The sequence below is a fragment of the Rhinatrema bivittatum genome, chromosome 1, assembly GCF_901001135.1.
Source record: "Rhinatrema bivittatum chromosome 1, aRhiBiv1.1, whole genome shotgun sequence".
Lineage (NCBI taxonomy): Eukaryota > Metazoa > Chordata > Amphibia > Gymnophiona > Rhinatrematidae > Rhinatrema > Rhinatrema bivittatum.
Window position 1 is genome coordinate 54,609,137 of NC_042615.1, and position 16,337 is coordinate 54,625,473.

The 16,337-nt window shown below is 39.8% G+C and overlaps 1 protein-coding gene across 1 annotated transcript in view; it reads right to left on the bottom strand.

Annotated features, from left to right (window-relative positions):
• Window positions 1-877: 877 nt before the first annotated feature.
• Window positions 878-16,337, bottom strand: part of LRBA (LPS responsive beige-like anchor protein) — a 1,658,631-nt gene continuing 1,643,171 nt past the window's right edge. The window contains 2 exon segments of the mRNA XM_029605291.1: window positions 878-2,421; window positions 4,067-4,218. Coding sequence (XP_029461151.1) covers window positions 2,331-2,421; window positions 4,067-4,218 — 243 coding nt within the window. The 3' untranslated portion in view covers window positions 878-2,330.

Here is a 16,337-nt window from a genome sequence, read left to right on the forward strand (position 1 = left end):
CTTTTGCCCTCCCCTCACCTTCCCCTCCCTTCCCCTACCTAACCCACCCGCCCGGCCCTGTCTAAACCCCCCCCTTACCTTTGTCGGGGGATTTACGCCTCCCGGAGGGAGACGTAAATCCCCGCGCGCCAGCGGGCCGCTAGCGCGCCGGGACGCGACCTGGGGGTGGGTCCGGAGGGCGCGACCACGCCCCCGGACCGCCCCGGGCCATAGCCACGCCCCCGGGCCCGCCCCCGGAACGCTCCCGACACGCCCCCCTCAGAAAACCCCGGGACTTATGCGAGTCCCGGGGCTCTGCGCGTGCCGGTAGGCCTATGTAAAATAGGCTCACCGGCGCGCAGGGCCCTGCTCGCCTAAATCCGCCCGGATTTGGGCGGATTTAGGCGAGCAGGGCTCTTAAAATCCGCCCCCTAGTGTACACTCTCTTGTGATTTTTGTGCCCCTGCAAACAAGATACCAGTAAAGGATTTTATTATTTTTCACAGCAGCTACAGTGTGGAATGTGCTTTTTTATACTGGACTGTTTGCAGAGAGACTCCAGAAAAACCATAAGGACCTTTAAATCGAACGTTTCCCCACTGTGCAGGAAGAACCCAGGAGCACCGATGCAGCCATGGCCCATGACTTCCCATTGTGAGCCACTGTAGACCAGGAGGCTACATAAAACATATCCTATTCCAGTGTCATGTGCTTTACTTGTTAAAGCCTGCAGGTAAACATATAATATTATTATTAATGTGAAGGCATTGATTTAGTTTAGATATTTTTTTGCACTACAAAACGCCAGACTGCAGCTAACAATGGATTACAAAATGTATCATCTTGCTGCAATAGTCTTTACCAGACTTATGTTCTAAAACCACAAGGACCACTCAGCTTCAAGTTCTCAATTACAAATGCCATTTTATTTAATTTCTTCACTCAAAACTGAGCAACTTCATTCCAAATATTTGCTAAAAGTCAGTCAGCAGTCATTAGATGCTTAGAAAAGTGGGAACTGCTTCTGCAGGCAGGTAAAGAAATTGTATATAATCAATACAGATTATGGAATGCAATTCTTCAACTCATACAGGTCACAACATACAAAGTAATTCTTTATGCAATACAGACTTACAAAACAATACAGTTCTTTTCACAAATATTTTCACAGAATTCTGCACAGCAATCTCGTAGAAAAGTAGAATTATTCAACACCAAAATAACTAATTGTTCCTTAATATACACTTTTTTCATTCCCCTCCCCCCAAACGGAGGAGATCGTTTATTAACATGATCAAATTTGGTGCTAGCAGAAACTGAAAGTGTGGGTGCTGATCTGGCAGGCGCCTGGTGATATAAATCCCTTAACCTGGAATGGGATCGAGATCTTAAAGTACAGCGAGACTGCCGGTGTCTGTACAGGGATTGCCTGTTAGATAACGCGTTTTTCAGTCTCAACATGCTTTGGTACACCTCGGCCAGGTCTCTAATTGAGAGCTCAGTTCATGGTTTCAGTTCTCTCCTTTGCTTGCTTTTAGGAACAATGCACATTGTGGTGTGCTCCGACATTATCAGCGGCTAAAAGTAGAAGAATGATGCAACACCGGCTCCACCAACACAGAATTCTTTGTCTCCTACGTACACAGCAAAAATAAAAGGAAAAAGAATCCCCTAATTTCCTTAAGTGTAAGAAACATGCTAGAATAGTAAAGATTGATGAAAAAGATTGATTGCGATGTGTTTTTTTTTTTCCACTCACATTTATCATAATTTAAATATCACTATTGGTTCACCCCCAAAACTTCAAAGCTGAAGTAATACAATCATTTGGGAAAAAAAATTACAAGACACCAAATATAGTACAGGCGGCAAGAATTAAAATGCCCCCCGGTTAAGATAATAATTCACTTTCACTCTGTTAAAAATTGGATTCTTAAGGTTACAGATAAAGCTATTAATGGATAATGTGTTACTCCCTAATATAACTACAATAAGTTTCTTCAACCACCAGTTACACTTTCCTTCCATACATGGATGAAAATAGACTTTTCATTATGACTAAAAATATATCTCTTTAACTACAGAACCCAGCAGCCAATTTTTTTTTTTCTGCTTCTTTGCCTCTGTTCCCCTCCCCAAAAATGTAAAGCAAGGTCTACAAAAATAGCAATTGACTTTAAAAATAGTTTTGCTTCTTTCAGCAAATTATTAAGTTACATTTGGATACAATATAGCTATTCCTAAGGAACTGTGCTATGGCAGGATACTGTGCAGTTCTGCTGCTTTCGGAGTCTTGTTGCAACAGAAGTCACCAGTGCTCGTGCTACAGTGCATCTTGCCGAGTGTGTCTGTCAGTATCGGGTCTGGTATTCATGATGCCACCGGTTGAAATCATTATAGAAGAGCACTATGCTCCCGGACGCCATTCCGGTCATTATACACCTACAGCAAGCACAAGGGGAAGAGGATTAGACCAGAAGTTCGGTACTGAAATGTTGTATTATTTAGACATCGCCTAGGATACTACTATAGGAAAGGTGATTAGAAAAATATCTGTCGAAATAAAATGCTCCCATCAACGCATAATTTACTCCCCCCCCCCCCACTTATCCTTCCTCAGAGTTGACTGCAACAGGATAATCTAGTCATGTTGGCCTTATGGTTCGCTATGCAAAGTTTTGAAAATGTAATGGGGCCGATGCAAAGCAGTGCGCTCAGCTGAGCACACACCGCTTAACCTACGGTTGGTCGCACGTCCACAGCCCCTTATGCTATAAGGGGTTCAGCACATCCAACCCCCCCCAGCGAAACTAATAGCGCTCATCAGATGCAAATGCATGTTGATGAGGCTATTAGTTATTCTCCCCAGATGTAAAAAAAATAAAAATAAAAATGCTCAGAAATTAATGCCAGTCCAGAGCAAGTGTTAATCTCTGAGCAGCACAAAAGGCTTTTTGTACATCCTCCAACTTAATATCATGGCGATATTAAGTCGGAGGAACCAAACGGTTTAAAAAAACAAAAATAAAGGTGCCAGCAGTCAGGTTAGGGAAACGAATGCTCAATTAACGAGCATCCATTTTCCTAACCTGCTGACAGCCACCTCTCCTTGGCATTTAAATACTGAATTGTGCACCCAGGATAGGTGCCTGGTCTCGAGTTAGGAAAGCGAGCACTCGACACTGAGTGCCCGTTTTCCACCCTCATTTATTGCATCGGCCTCAGTGTTTGTTGTTATTTATATTAGAGGCGCGGCACTTCATTGTCTGGGTACAGAAAGCTGGAGAGTTGATGCCCACACTACAGATGGACAGGAACATAAGCGCAGTTCAGGTCCTGAAAGCGCAGATTGAAAATTCTAACAGATGCAAAGCCACAGAACAGCTGAAGGAATGCTTCTTAAGTAGTTTGGTTTTTTTTTTTCCTTTGGACAAAGGAAATGGTGACTGCTAGGGATATTATAAAAACATTCATCATGTCCAATTGGATCGTTTTAAAACTTCTAGCAGTACTGCTAGTGGTTTTGTCCACAACGTGCTGTTAGGTATACGGCACGCTAGAAAAGAAACATTATAAGGCTTCCACCTCAGTCCAATCCTTCCCGCACCAGAAGCTTTCATATGCAACGACCCAGGGTTTTTCAGATTTTAATCTATCACATGTATCCGGTCATTGCATAGACAATCTGGCCCATAGACTACAGCTCCTTTAAAAGCTCAATACATACAACTGTCACCACGGTCAATAAGTGTCTTTGCTGTACAAAGGAAGAGATCCCTCACTGGGGCTGTAAACACTGCCTTCAAAGCCCTTGTTGGCCCCAGGAAGAGTCAAACGTAATTCTCCTACACAGCAGCATGCAGAAAAGACCACCAAGACATTGTCTCTCTCTTCTATGAAAGCTGCCTCAGGAGTGTAACAGGCATCTTACTATCTTCCTTGATGCTCGTTGTTCTCAAAATGTAGTGAAGAACATTTTGGGAGGGGGCATTACTAACTTTGCTTACATTCTACCAAAATAACGTTGTAACTGTATATTGTTTTATGTTTGTACTTTAATTAAAACTCATAACTGCCATGGTCTCACCTTTGGTCGTATGACATTGCCATGGACCGGATCCCTGCATCACAGCCTGGATATGCAAAGAGCTGCTTGAGGTCACACACCTGCCAGACCATTATGACTCCGCTGTCCCCTCCTGTAAGCAGGTATTGTCCATCTCGGCTGAGTTGAATGGCCTACAAAGCACATGGTATACAAAGTCAGGAAAACCAGAACATCTGACCTTTCAAAGAAGCAAACACTATATCCCTCTTCCTCCAGATAATCTTTGGCCTATTTATATATTCAGTGCAGCAGAAACAAAAACATTTCAAATGTCTATTTGGGTAATGATAATAAATAAATATATTTAATATAATGGTTCAGTCGCTAATTCTGCAGTTTAAGGAAGGTTCCAAGCATTGTCTCTTACTTCCTCATTCTCTCCTATACACGCTCTCTGCAAAAGCAAAATTTCACCAGGCACAATCATGAAAGTGCCTCATTATTTTAGCTGAGACAAGGATTAGCTGGCTCCTTCACTGCAGAAGTTGGACCTACATTATTTTGTTCAAAATACACAATTGGGGCCGATCTGGTGGTTGTGATTGGTTCCCAGGTTGAGTCTTCCATTCCCTGGCTTGGTTGGGAAGGAAGCTGTGGTCATTGCTTGAGGGTGATGCCTAGAGGCTAGTTTCAGGGGCCCATGATTGCAGAGTTCTTGAGGGAGCCCTACTGGCATGATTCCCAGCTGAAGACTGCTGCTACAATGGTGGTAGAGGTGGTGGTGGTTGTGGTGGGATGGGGATGTGATGATATAAAACAGGGGGAAATGAAGGCTCATGGAGCCAGGATCCCAGCATTGGTTCTGAGCTGAAGCCCAAAAGGAGCAGGAGGAAACTACAAGGTCAAAACAATATATGCAATTGTGTTGTTAATAAAACAATGTATTGTGCGCTGTGCTTAACTTTTTTTTTGTTGAAACATCAGTGTTGCCATCTGCCAAACTCTTTTCAAGGCTCTTGGATGAAATTGATAAAAGTATGTCTTTGACTGAGGATTTATCTCCATATACTCTTATTTCAATAGGGAATCTAAGCTGTTCTATTCATTCAGATCTAGCAATTCAGAGCTTTTCATGCACTATCAGCATCGGAAAGGGAGGTTGTTGTCAAAATAAGATGAACCAGTTCTGATATTCTCTTCATCTCAAATCTAAACATGGATAAAATAGTGAAGATATCAAATAAAGCAATGTGATGGTACAGAACTCCAGCAAAAATGACAAACTGCTACATCTAGTGTTGGATGGTGACCAAGGACCACGTAAGAGAAAGTATTTGGGTATGTCCATGTTTCAAACGCAATCCTGGTTCTCTGCTCCTAACATGACAGGATTATTTTTTTTAAATTTGATCATAGAAAGGAATGGTGCAGCTACAGAAATTATGCATTTCACATCTTTCATACACCTATATTTGTAACACTCAAGCTGGTATGGAAATTCTGAACCGGAAACCCAAACTCCTTCTAGCAAAGCAGAGGCTCACAGCTGAAGACTTCACCAAATTCTTCACTGAAATAATACAAGCTTTCATCCCTCCATCTCTAACCCAACCCTGGCACCAACCACCTCATTAATGTAACAATCACAAAGGCAAATTGTATTCAACTGCCTCCAGACTTGCTCCCATTGTCTGACTTCAGGACAATGTTTCCAGCAGAAGTGGTAAAGATCCTCCAGTGAATCAAAAGGTCTGTGAGCCCATTAGATCCAATTCTCCCAAGATTCATCTGTAACTTGAAACATGACCTAGCCCCCTGATTAGCCAATATAATAAATGCCATTCTAAACAATGTCTTGCTACCCAAAAAGACTTATCAAAATCTGGTGCTGAGCCTAAAATAACCGACAATTATTACCCAGTCTCAAGTCTTCCCTAAGGTGGGAAAAGTAGTCTACTTTCAAAGATTTCCTAGAGGAGTACAATATCCTACACCAGTATCAGTTGGGTTCAGGAAAGGTCACAGAATAGAATTGGTCCTGTTGGACATCACAAAAAGAATTCACCCCCATGCGAATCAAAGTGGTGAGTCAGCATCTCATTGCCTGACTTGATCTTTTGGCTACCTTTGAGACACAAGATCACCATCTCCTGATTGAGCACCTAAAGGGCATTGGCATCAATGTCATAATGCCTCTATATCGCTCCATGGTGAGACCACACCTTGAATACTGTGTACAATTCTGGTCGCCGTATCTCAAAAAGATATAGTTGCAATGGAGAAGGTACAGAGAAGGGCAACCAAAATGATAAAGGGGATGGAACAGCTCCCCTATGAGGAAAGGCTGAAGAGGTTAGGGCTGTTCAGCTTGGAGAAGAGACGGCTGAGGGGGGATATCATAGAGGTCTTTAAGATCATGAGAGGTCTTGAACGAGTAGATGTGACTCGGTTATTTACACTTTCGAATAATAGAAGGACTAGGGGGCATTCCATGAAGTTAGCAAGTAGCACATTTAAGACTAATCGGAGAAAATTCTTTTTCACTCAACGCACAATAAATCTCTGGAATTTGTTGCCAGAGGATGTGGTTAGTGCAGTTAGTGTAGCTGGGTTCAAAAAAGGTTTGGATAAGTTCTTGGAAGAGAAGTCCATTAACTGCTATTAATCAAGTTTACTTAGGGAATAGTCACTGCTATTAATTGCATCAGTAGCATGGGATCTTCTAGGTGTTTGGGTAATTGCCAGGTTCTTGTGGCCTGGTTTGGCCTCTGTTGGAAACAGGATGCTGGGCTTGATGGACCCTTGGTCTGACCCAGCATGGCAATTTCTTATGTTCTTATGTACCCTAAAATGGTTTGAATAATTCTTGTCCACAGAATGCAATTGGTTATGTGGGGCAACAAACTGTCCTCCCTAGAAAGCTCACATGTGGAGTGCCTCAGGGCTCAGTCATCTCCTCAATACTTTTCAATATGTAAATGCATCCTCTCTGCAACCACATCCAGTCTTTCAATATTGAGTGTCACCTATTTGTGGATGACATCCAACTGCTTCAAAATAGGATCTGATCAAACTTTATCCATTACTTGTCTCCATAACTGTCTTACCACAGTAGCCCAATGGCTTAGCAAACACAACTCAGTCTAAACCCATCTAAATAGATGCAAAGCTCCCCCTTCCAATTGAAGAGCAATAATGCCTAGACTGAAGGTAGGCAAAAAAATCCAAATTAGGAATGTCCCAATCTTCCTTTAATTGCACAAAGAAACCAAAGTATCAGACTCTACAAACTGTCCAATACAAAACAAACCCTTTGCTTTCCAGTCTTAAAACACTTTATAATCTCTATCACTAGGAAAATCCGGGTTGTCCAATAGGCTTAAAAGGGAGAAATAAAATGAGATCACTTATTCAAGAGCCTCCACCACTTCCAGGTCTTATAAAGCTCTTTAAACCAGAACTTCCAACAATGAGGTACTAGTTTTAGTGGCTGAGAGCAATGCAAAGAAACAGAGAGTGATCGGTATAAAGCAGCCTTTATTGGAAAGAGCCCGACTCTGGCCGAGTTTCGCTCCCTCAGGAGCTTCCTCAGGGGCTATTAAGGGCAAAAAATATAATTTAAAATCTGATACACATACAAATGTGACATAAATAGGTGTGTTTACAATAAAAGAAACATATGTGCATATTTAACAAAATACATATATAAAAATATAAATGACATACATACATACAAATATGGTGTGGTTATTAAAAGGAGTGTATGAATATAAGGATGAATGTAATTGTATGTGTATAACCTTGGCACTAGTGACTGGGACTCCTGAGGGAGCGAAACTCGGCCAGAGTCGGGCTCTTTCCAATAAAGGCTGCTTTACACCGATCACTCTCTGTTTCTTCGCTTATCGGCAATTTGGATCGGCTTCCGTTTTGTTTTCTGAGAGCAATGCAAGACATTTATAGGTTCCCAAGGGGATGTCAACTCAGACAAAAGATAATCTGGATTAAATTTGTCATGCAAAAAAAGCCAGTCCTGTATGTACTGCAGTAATGCTGCAGCATTATAACTTCGAAGGTCCGGGACAGCCTGCCCACCCAAATATTTATTAAGACATAAAACATTGTAGGCTGTACGAGCAGGTTTCCCCTTCCAAATAAAAGTAAGGCTAGAAGATTGAAAAAACGTGATCTCCTTCGCTTTAACTTATATAGGAAGCATCTGAAGGACATACAGAATTTTAACCACAGCACATCTACAGCACATTTTAACCACAGCACATCTACCAAGAAAATATAATGGGTAGTCTGCCCATTTATTTAAAAGTTGCTTACAGTCAGATAATGCTCTAAGAATATTGCGCTGATATAACTCAGGTGCTGTGCAAGCAAGATGGATGCCTAAATACTTCAGGCCCCTCAAATTCCATGTAAAAGAGAAAGGAGTTTGCCAGGGAGTGATGGGAGAAGTGGAAATGCTTCAGATTTTACATAATTAATTTTCAACCTGGAAAAAGCCCCAAAGTTTTGGAGAGTTGAAATAGTGAAGGGCACACTATGTTCTGGATTGCCCATAAACAACAGCATATCATCCGCAAACAAACTAAGCTTCAGCTCTCGTCTACCAATCTGAATACCTTTAAATTCTTCCATCTCTCATAAAAAATAAAATGGCCAATGGTTCAAGAGTCAGCACATAAAGCAAGGGAGATAGAGGACATCCTTGTCATGTGCCACACAGGGTAGGAAAAGAACAGGACAAAGATCCATTGACTAAAATTTGGGCTGCTGGATCTGCAGCCAGTAAATGCACCCAAGAAATAAAACTACAGGGAAATCCAAACCATTCCAGAACATTTATTTATTTATTTATTTAAATTCTTTTGATATACCGACGCTCAAGACGAAGGTCTTATCGTACCGGTTTACAGCGTAACTAGGGGTAACCAATTAAATAGAAGATAAAGTTACAATGAACAGGGATTTACAGAACAGGAGAGTTAAGAGCGAAAGATATTAGTTTAACATAACATAATTCTAACAAGTGAAACGAATGTAACAATCGACGTAAGATACAAGCTTAGACAATGGCCATAAATAACATACCATAAATATAACATACCATAAATAACATACCATAAACATAACATACCATAAATAAGGCCAACCCACCTGATCAAGGGCTTTCTCAGAGTCTAAACTCAGAAGAAGCCCCACAGGATTAGCAGTAGGGGTACCCCGAATGGCTACCAAGGCTTTCAAAATAATAGTAGCAGAGGTACGGCCTTTAATAAAACCCCCACCAGCGATCATATTATGTTATTCAAATGTTCCACAAGGACAGCCACAAGCAATTTGATGTCCTGATTAAGTAGTGATATGGGGCGGTACGAATCGGGCAATAACGGATCTTTTCCTGGTTTAGGAAGCAGAATGATCGTGGCTAAATTATGGTCTACTGTAAAAGCCCCTTGATCACGAGAAGTTAAAAACATGTCATGCAAGGGAGCTGCAATATTGGAGGCTCAGTAATTTATACATTTCCAATCCAAAGTTGACCAGCCCCAAAGTTGACCAGCCTTGCCCAGATGGGTTGATTGGATAAGTGTTTGAATCTCTACAATTTGTTTAGGAGATTCCAGCAGAAGTTTTTGATCTACAGACAATTTAGGTAATTGAAGAGATTCCAAAAATTTTGTTTGGGCTTCCAAATCTGCAGACTCCTTGGTGTATAGAGTCAGAAAAAAAAACAAACAGCTAAGGACCGCAAAATATCTTCTGTATCAATGTCCACCCTTCCTGTGGAAACATTAAGTTTAGTAATCAGTCATTGTGGCACAGTTGGTTTTAAAAGATTCGCTAACAATTTCCCAGATATATTACACTATTGAAAAAGTTTGAACTTAAAATAAAACAAAATTTATTTTGGTTTGATTGGTCAAGACGTCATTCAGTTCTTTCACTGCTGATAGCTCAGCTTTTTAATCCACAGCCAAAGTGTGCACATGAAGTCCCTTTAAGCTCTGCCAGCCGCTTGTTTAAAAAAAATATCCTGGCATTGCGATGTTTATATAACCCGGCAGTATAAGAAATAATATGGCCCCAAAGGACTGCCTTGGCTGCATTCCAAAAAATAAGCAGATCTACATCAGCAGTGAGATTAGTGTCTTCATATTATTTCCATTTTCTCAAAAGGACCTCTCTAAACTGTCTATCGTGATACAAATGTATAGGACATTTTCAGCTCCCCCCCCCCTCCATTTTAATATCAGTAAATTCTATAACAAGCAGAAGTAAAGCGTGATCTGAATAAGGAATTTCACAGCTTTGAATCCTATCAAACCAACCTTCAGATATAAAAAAATAGTCTTGAACAAACATAATGCACATGGGAATAAAAGGTAAAGTCTGAATCATTGGTATGCAGAAATCTCTGATCTGGAATTACATCCTTTTTTAGGATAAAGAAAAAATTTTTTTTCGTTTACATCTACAATATTTTAATTTTTCCCAGGATTTAGTGCTTGATTATTAACCAATCAAAAAATTTTGACACATGATACGTCATCTTCATGACGTCACACCTGTTGTATATTTAATAGGACGTAAATGTTAGCCTCGTTTCCTCCCTACGACGCAGAAGAATGATTGAGACGTCGGGTCCATTTTGAATCGGTAGCCTACGGCGGTCAGATAAGTACTGTTCTTTATTTTACTCTATTGAAAGTTGCTAAGACTGTCTCTTTAAATTTCTAGGCAAAACACTCCTATGTTGATATCCATCTAGATGCCCCTGAGGAAGCTTTAATAAGCGAAACATCGGCCGTGTTGGGCGTTTTTGTATACAACACATTGAGAGAATGCCAGCTACTTCTTGCCTTTACGTCATTAATGGAGTGAAATATATAAGTCTTTTTGACTAATTTTTAAAGAAAAAGAAAAACACATATAAAAAAATACTTTCATACAAAAATAATTAAAGAGTTTTTTAAGTGATGATGAATGATTAGAGGTCCGGTTGGATTCGGGATTGAATCACAATGTCTGGCTTGCTGACACCGTCACTATAGGCAATATTTTGAATTAAAGTTCAGTTCCCCTTTTTTGTTCACAGTTTTCCTATTGGGTTACTGTGTTGACTCTCCTTGATATATTTATGCAGTAATCTCCCCATGTCAATTAAGCCCAATTCTTTTGCCAGAAAATCTATGCCTCCGTGATCCTGATTTTTTTTGGGCTGCTTTGGCGGATTTCAATCAAGAAGAGGGTTGTCTGTTATATTAAAGTTGCCCCTCCCCCTAACACAAAAATAGTGGTCCCATTGAAGGAGTTTAGCCACCAAAGCTTAAAAAAACATGGGAGTACACACTGGGGGCATAAACATTGACAAGCATAATTTTCTTCCCACATAAAGAGCCCAGTACAATAATATACCGACCATTAATGTCAGAAAATTGCTTTTCAAATGTAAAAGACAAATTTTTATGCAAAAGAATCGCCACACCTTGCTGTCTAGCTGGAAAAGATGAATAGCAGCAGCCACCCACCCAATCTCTGCTTAATTTCCTATGTCCTAAATCATCTAGGTGAGTTCCTTGGAGAAAAACTATATCAGAACCTCTTTTTCTCAGATCTGTTAAAACTTTCTTGTGCTTAATTGGTGAGTGCAGGTCACTGACATTTAAAAGACCTGAAATGCACTTTTACCATCATGGCACAAAATAAGAGGTTAGATGCCTGATTAAAGAACTAAAACGTTTAATAGCGGGTCCCCCAGCTAGACCTACTTCCAAAAACTCTGGTCCACAGCTTAGCCGATTAGAGTTCAAATAAACCAATTCACTATGAAGCACTGTAACCAGCAGAAAAAAAATCAAACACATACACACTCACACACGCATACACACTCACAGCCTTCTTTCCCAAAGATAGAGTCCCTTGATTCCCTAACAAGGATTTCATCTCCCCAGTCGGTGGTGTAGAAGCTTCCTGAAGTGCCAAAGTTGTTCCTTCCTCAGCACTCTTTGCCACTTCACATGATCAATCCTGGAGATCTCCTGACATCCATGAAGAAAAAGAATCCAAAATGATTAACTTTGTGAAACGATGACAAAAGCCAAACCCTTATGGGTAATAAGGAGAAGAAAGTAAACATGCATATCCAATTTACACTGGTCTACTTGCACGCGTGAAAAAGACTAAACCTGGCCATTCGCCCAATTGAGAGAGAAAGCTTTGCGCTTCTGAGGTGGTATGAATAAACTTAGACTTGCCATTGTGCAATACTCTTAATTTTGCAGGAAACTGGAGAGCGAATTTAGCACCACCCTTATATAGCTGCGTACAATATGGTGTTAGCTCTTTCCTGGCCACCTAACTCTAGCAGAGTAATCAGGGAAAATCAAGATTTTTTTTATTATCATATAAGAGTTCCTTGTGCTTATGGTAAGCAGCTAATAACCATTCTTTATCAGTTAAATTCAAGTATTTTACAATAATCTTCTACGGCTTGTCTCCCGGTGCTCCCTCTAGGCCTATTCTATGCGCCCATTCCACCAAGACTGCATGATCCTTCAAGCTCACCTTGAGAGCATTCGGCAGCCAGGTCTCACAGAGTGACAACAGCTCTTCCATCTGCATTATCTCAAAACCCCCCACGATATGTAGGTTGTTTCTCCTGCTCCAATTTTCCAAATCTTCTAATTTGGCTGCATGGCCTTGTGTTGGGCCTGGAGATCCACAATCACTGTATCAGTTACATTTCATGTTTCTCCACTTTCTCGACAATCTATAACTCTCAAGCTGCTCCTTAAGATCATCCATAGAAGCTTGCAGTTTGGATTACTGTTCAGTTATTGCTGCTGAGACCGCTTTAGAAATATCTCTGATCGTGACCTGGTAAGGCCCTCCGCAGATTGCAACAACTCGGGCGCCATTTTGTTTTCCTCAAGTGACGGCCCAGATTTGTCCACTCAGATTCTCTTTGGACTGGTCGACATGTCATCAGTCAATCGGTAAACAAAATTGTTCATAAATCTTGTAGTTTTTTGCATTTTGTATGGGTTGATGCACAAAATTGGCTAAAATAATGAAGGAACTCTGGTCCACTAGAATGGCTCTACTTTCCTCTCCTCCACTGAGCACTGCTAGATTGTTCTGCATGATACTGTGCTTTCAGCTGTTAAGCACCAAAAATTTGGAACAAAGTACCACTTCACCTGAAGTACCCTGCACCTGAAGTACCCTGCACCTGAAGTCATGCTACCTTAAGTTCAGGAAAAAAGGCTAAGGCATGGCTTTTCAAGGCAGGCCTTCCCTAAGACCCACATCTTCGACTCAACTTTCTGAACCCCAATGAGAGACTGTGTTATACACAACAGGGTCTTGAAACTATTCACAAATGGGTTTTCTTATGCTGGATTCCAATGCTACTTTAATTGCAAATTCTGATTTGATTGAAAGCCGTTCTAATGCCTCTGCTCATTTAAATTGATTGTAATCCATTTTAAGACCAACTCTGGGAAAAGATGGAATATCAAATGTTCATAAATAACTAAAAATACAGTGCACATTCCCATCTACCTGCTAGCCATAAATGTACATTTTATCAAATAACATGCTGCAAAAAACCCCCCCAAAACCCCCCAAACAAAACAAAACCAAACCAAAAACAAAACAAACAGCCATTTAACCTTATGTGATATACATATCAAAAGGTATTTGTTTTGCTTGTATATTGGGCACTGAGTGGGCATTTGTAAGGTGAAAATATGCTAATCATTCCTAACTGCTACCAAAAAATTGTATGATGAAGCTTTCTCCTGCCAATTATCTTCCAGGGAACAGCAAACTACTGTTTTCTGGGGTAGATTTTCACCTAACCTCCTCTTCTGCCATTGTCTCCATATTGAGCAAGTTGAATTTTTGTGTTTTTAACTTTGTTCTACTGCATTGATCAAAGTCTTGTGTTCTGATGTAGGCAGCTTTATAGCTAACCTTGTGCATGCCTCTCTTTCTGAGGGCCAGTTGCCATCTTTGCTAAAACCTGTGTTTGACTTTTATTAAAAAAGGACTAATTTAAACCCATTTGATCCTTCTAGCAATTGTGCTATCTCCTCTTTGAAAAAAATAGTTTTGATTCGTTGCAAGAGTACATTGATGTTAATTTCCTCAACAATTCACAGTTTGGATTTCACACTTTTCATAATACTGAATCATTACTTCTGTCCAGATTTGATACTATCCTCTGGGGTTTCGACTCTGGTACTACACTTTTTCTTATTTTACTAGATCTTTACTGGTCTTCAACACTCTTAACCATGACATACTGTTAGGTCATCTGGGGGCCCTAGGTATTTCTTCTACTGTCCTTTCCTACTGTTCTCATCATATCTGGCCAATTGCTCTTATCGGGTTTTGGTTGGAGATACTATATCTGATCTGTGACTTCTACTTATAGGTGTTTCACAAGACTCCTTGCTTTCAGCGATGCTATTCAACATTTACTTGGCTCCTCTTTGTTTGATTCTTGCTCATCTGAATGTTTGTTTTAAATTGTATGATGATGACATACAGTTCCTTTTCCCCTATTTCTTCTACAATTGAACTTGCTCTAGAAAAACTGCCTTCATCTCTGGCCCAAATCAAAGGCTGGCTATCTGATACCAAATTGGCATTAAATGTTAAAAAAAACCTGAAATATTGTTGTTATCCCAAGTAGAACATGTCTATGCTCCATCAAGTTTCTTGTTTGATGGGTTCTCTAGTCCTATTAGTTTACAAACCTGCAATTTGGGAGTCTTGGTTGATGTTTCACTACTGTTGCTCCCACATATTAATTCATTGCTGTTTACTTCAAGTTGCATTTTTTGCGCTCCTTGAAAACTTTTCTCCGTCAATCTGATTTCTGTACTGTGACCCGATCATTGATTCTATCTTCTCTCAACATTTGCAGTGCACTGTTCTTAGGTTTATCATCTTCATCCCTGAGAGCTCTACAATTGATTTAAAAGTCTGCCACTCATCTAGTGTCTGGATCCTCATTATGTGAACCCATTTTACCTGTTTTAGCACTGGCTGTTATTTGGCAGGTGCAATTTAAGATTCTTACTCTAATTTTTAAGGCTCTCCATGATCTTTCCACCCTCTGTATTATCTCTGCTATCCGGAGATGCTATCCTACACACACTCTCCCCAGTCGTCATCTATGCATTTGCTAGAAGTTCCATTACCCAAGCAAATTCATCTGGTAGAATCCAGAGAATAGATTTTTACCATAGCAGGTCCCTTATTATGGAATGATTTACTTAAGATTAAGGCCGAGGATGATTTGCTTCGGTTTAGGAAACTTCTTAAGACTCACCCTTTCACTCTTGTCTTTACTGTTTAATGCGTGATCTGAACTTTTGTAGGAGTTTCTGTAAGCTTTTCAGAAAGAAGATTGTGGTATGATGTCATTTTAAGTCTAGTTTGGTTTATCTTACGTTGATGTTTATGTCTATCCCCCTATATTTTATTTCTCTATGCTGAATGTTAATTATAACTTGCTGTTTCATATCAATGGTTTGTATCAGTTGTACTTGTCCTTTGTCTCGATTTATCTGGTGCTTTTATTATGTATATACGCCATTATATGCTGAGATTTGTGGATCAGCGGAATACAAACTTTTTAAAATAAATAAATTTAAGAAATTTATATTTGTGCATTATGGCTATTTCAGCTTGGCACAACAAAATTAACCAGTTAGATGAGAGAATTTGATCATTTTTAGAAAAGAGGTTGAAATTTGTTTACCAACCATACAAAAAATAGGAATCTAGCCCCTTTGGTTTTTTGAGAACATACATTCTGGGATAATCAAATATTCACCTTAGGTCAAATATTTATAATTGTCTGTATACTCTCTTCAATCAAAAGGTTATTCTAAAACAAGAAAATACTCTACAGATTCATAGAAATCTTAAAGTACTTTTTATGACATTGTGCCAACTTGAAAATAAATTCCTTTTATCTCAATACATGTTTCTTAGATTGTGCCTTATACAAATCAATATCCATTTTGCTTCTTCATTTCAGAAACTGCAACCTCCTGAGGGTGTTTTGAAATTGCACTAAAGACAATGACAAATAATTATTTGCTACACTTAGAAAATTCAGCTGATGAAAAACCATTAACCTTATGGTTATGGTTCAGTTCAATTGTATACCTGGCCTCTTTTTACTAGAGAAATCCAATATTAAAAGGCAGATTAAAGCTATTAATCTTTAACCCTTCCATGGCCTCTGAATTTTAGTGATTTCTGTGATCTCTTT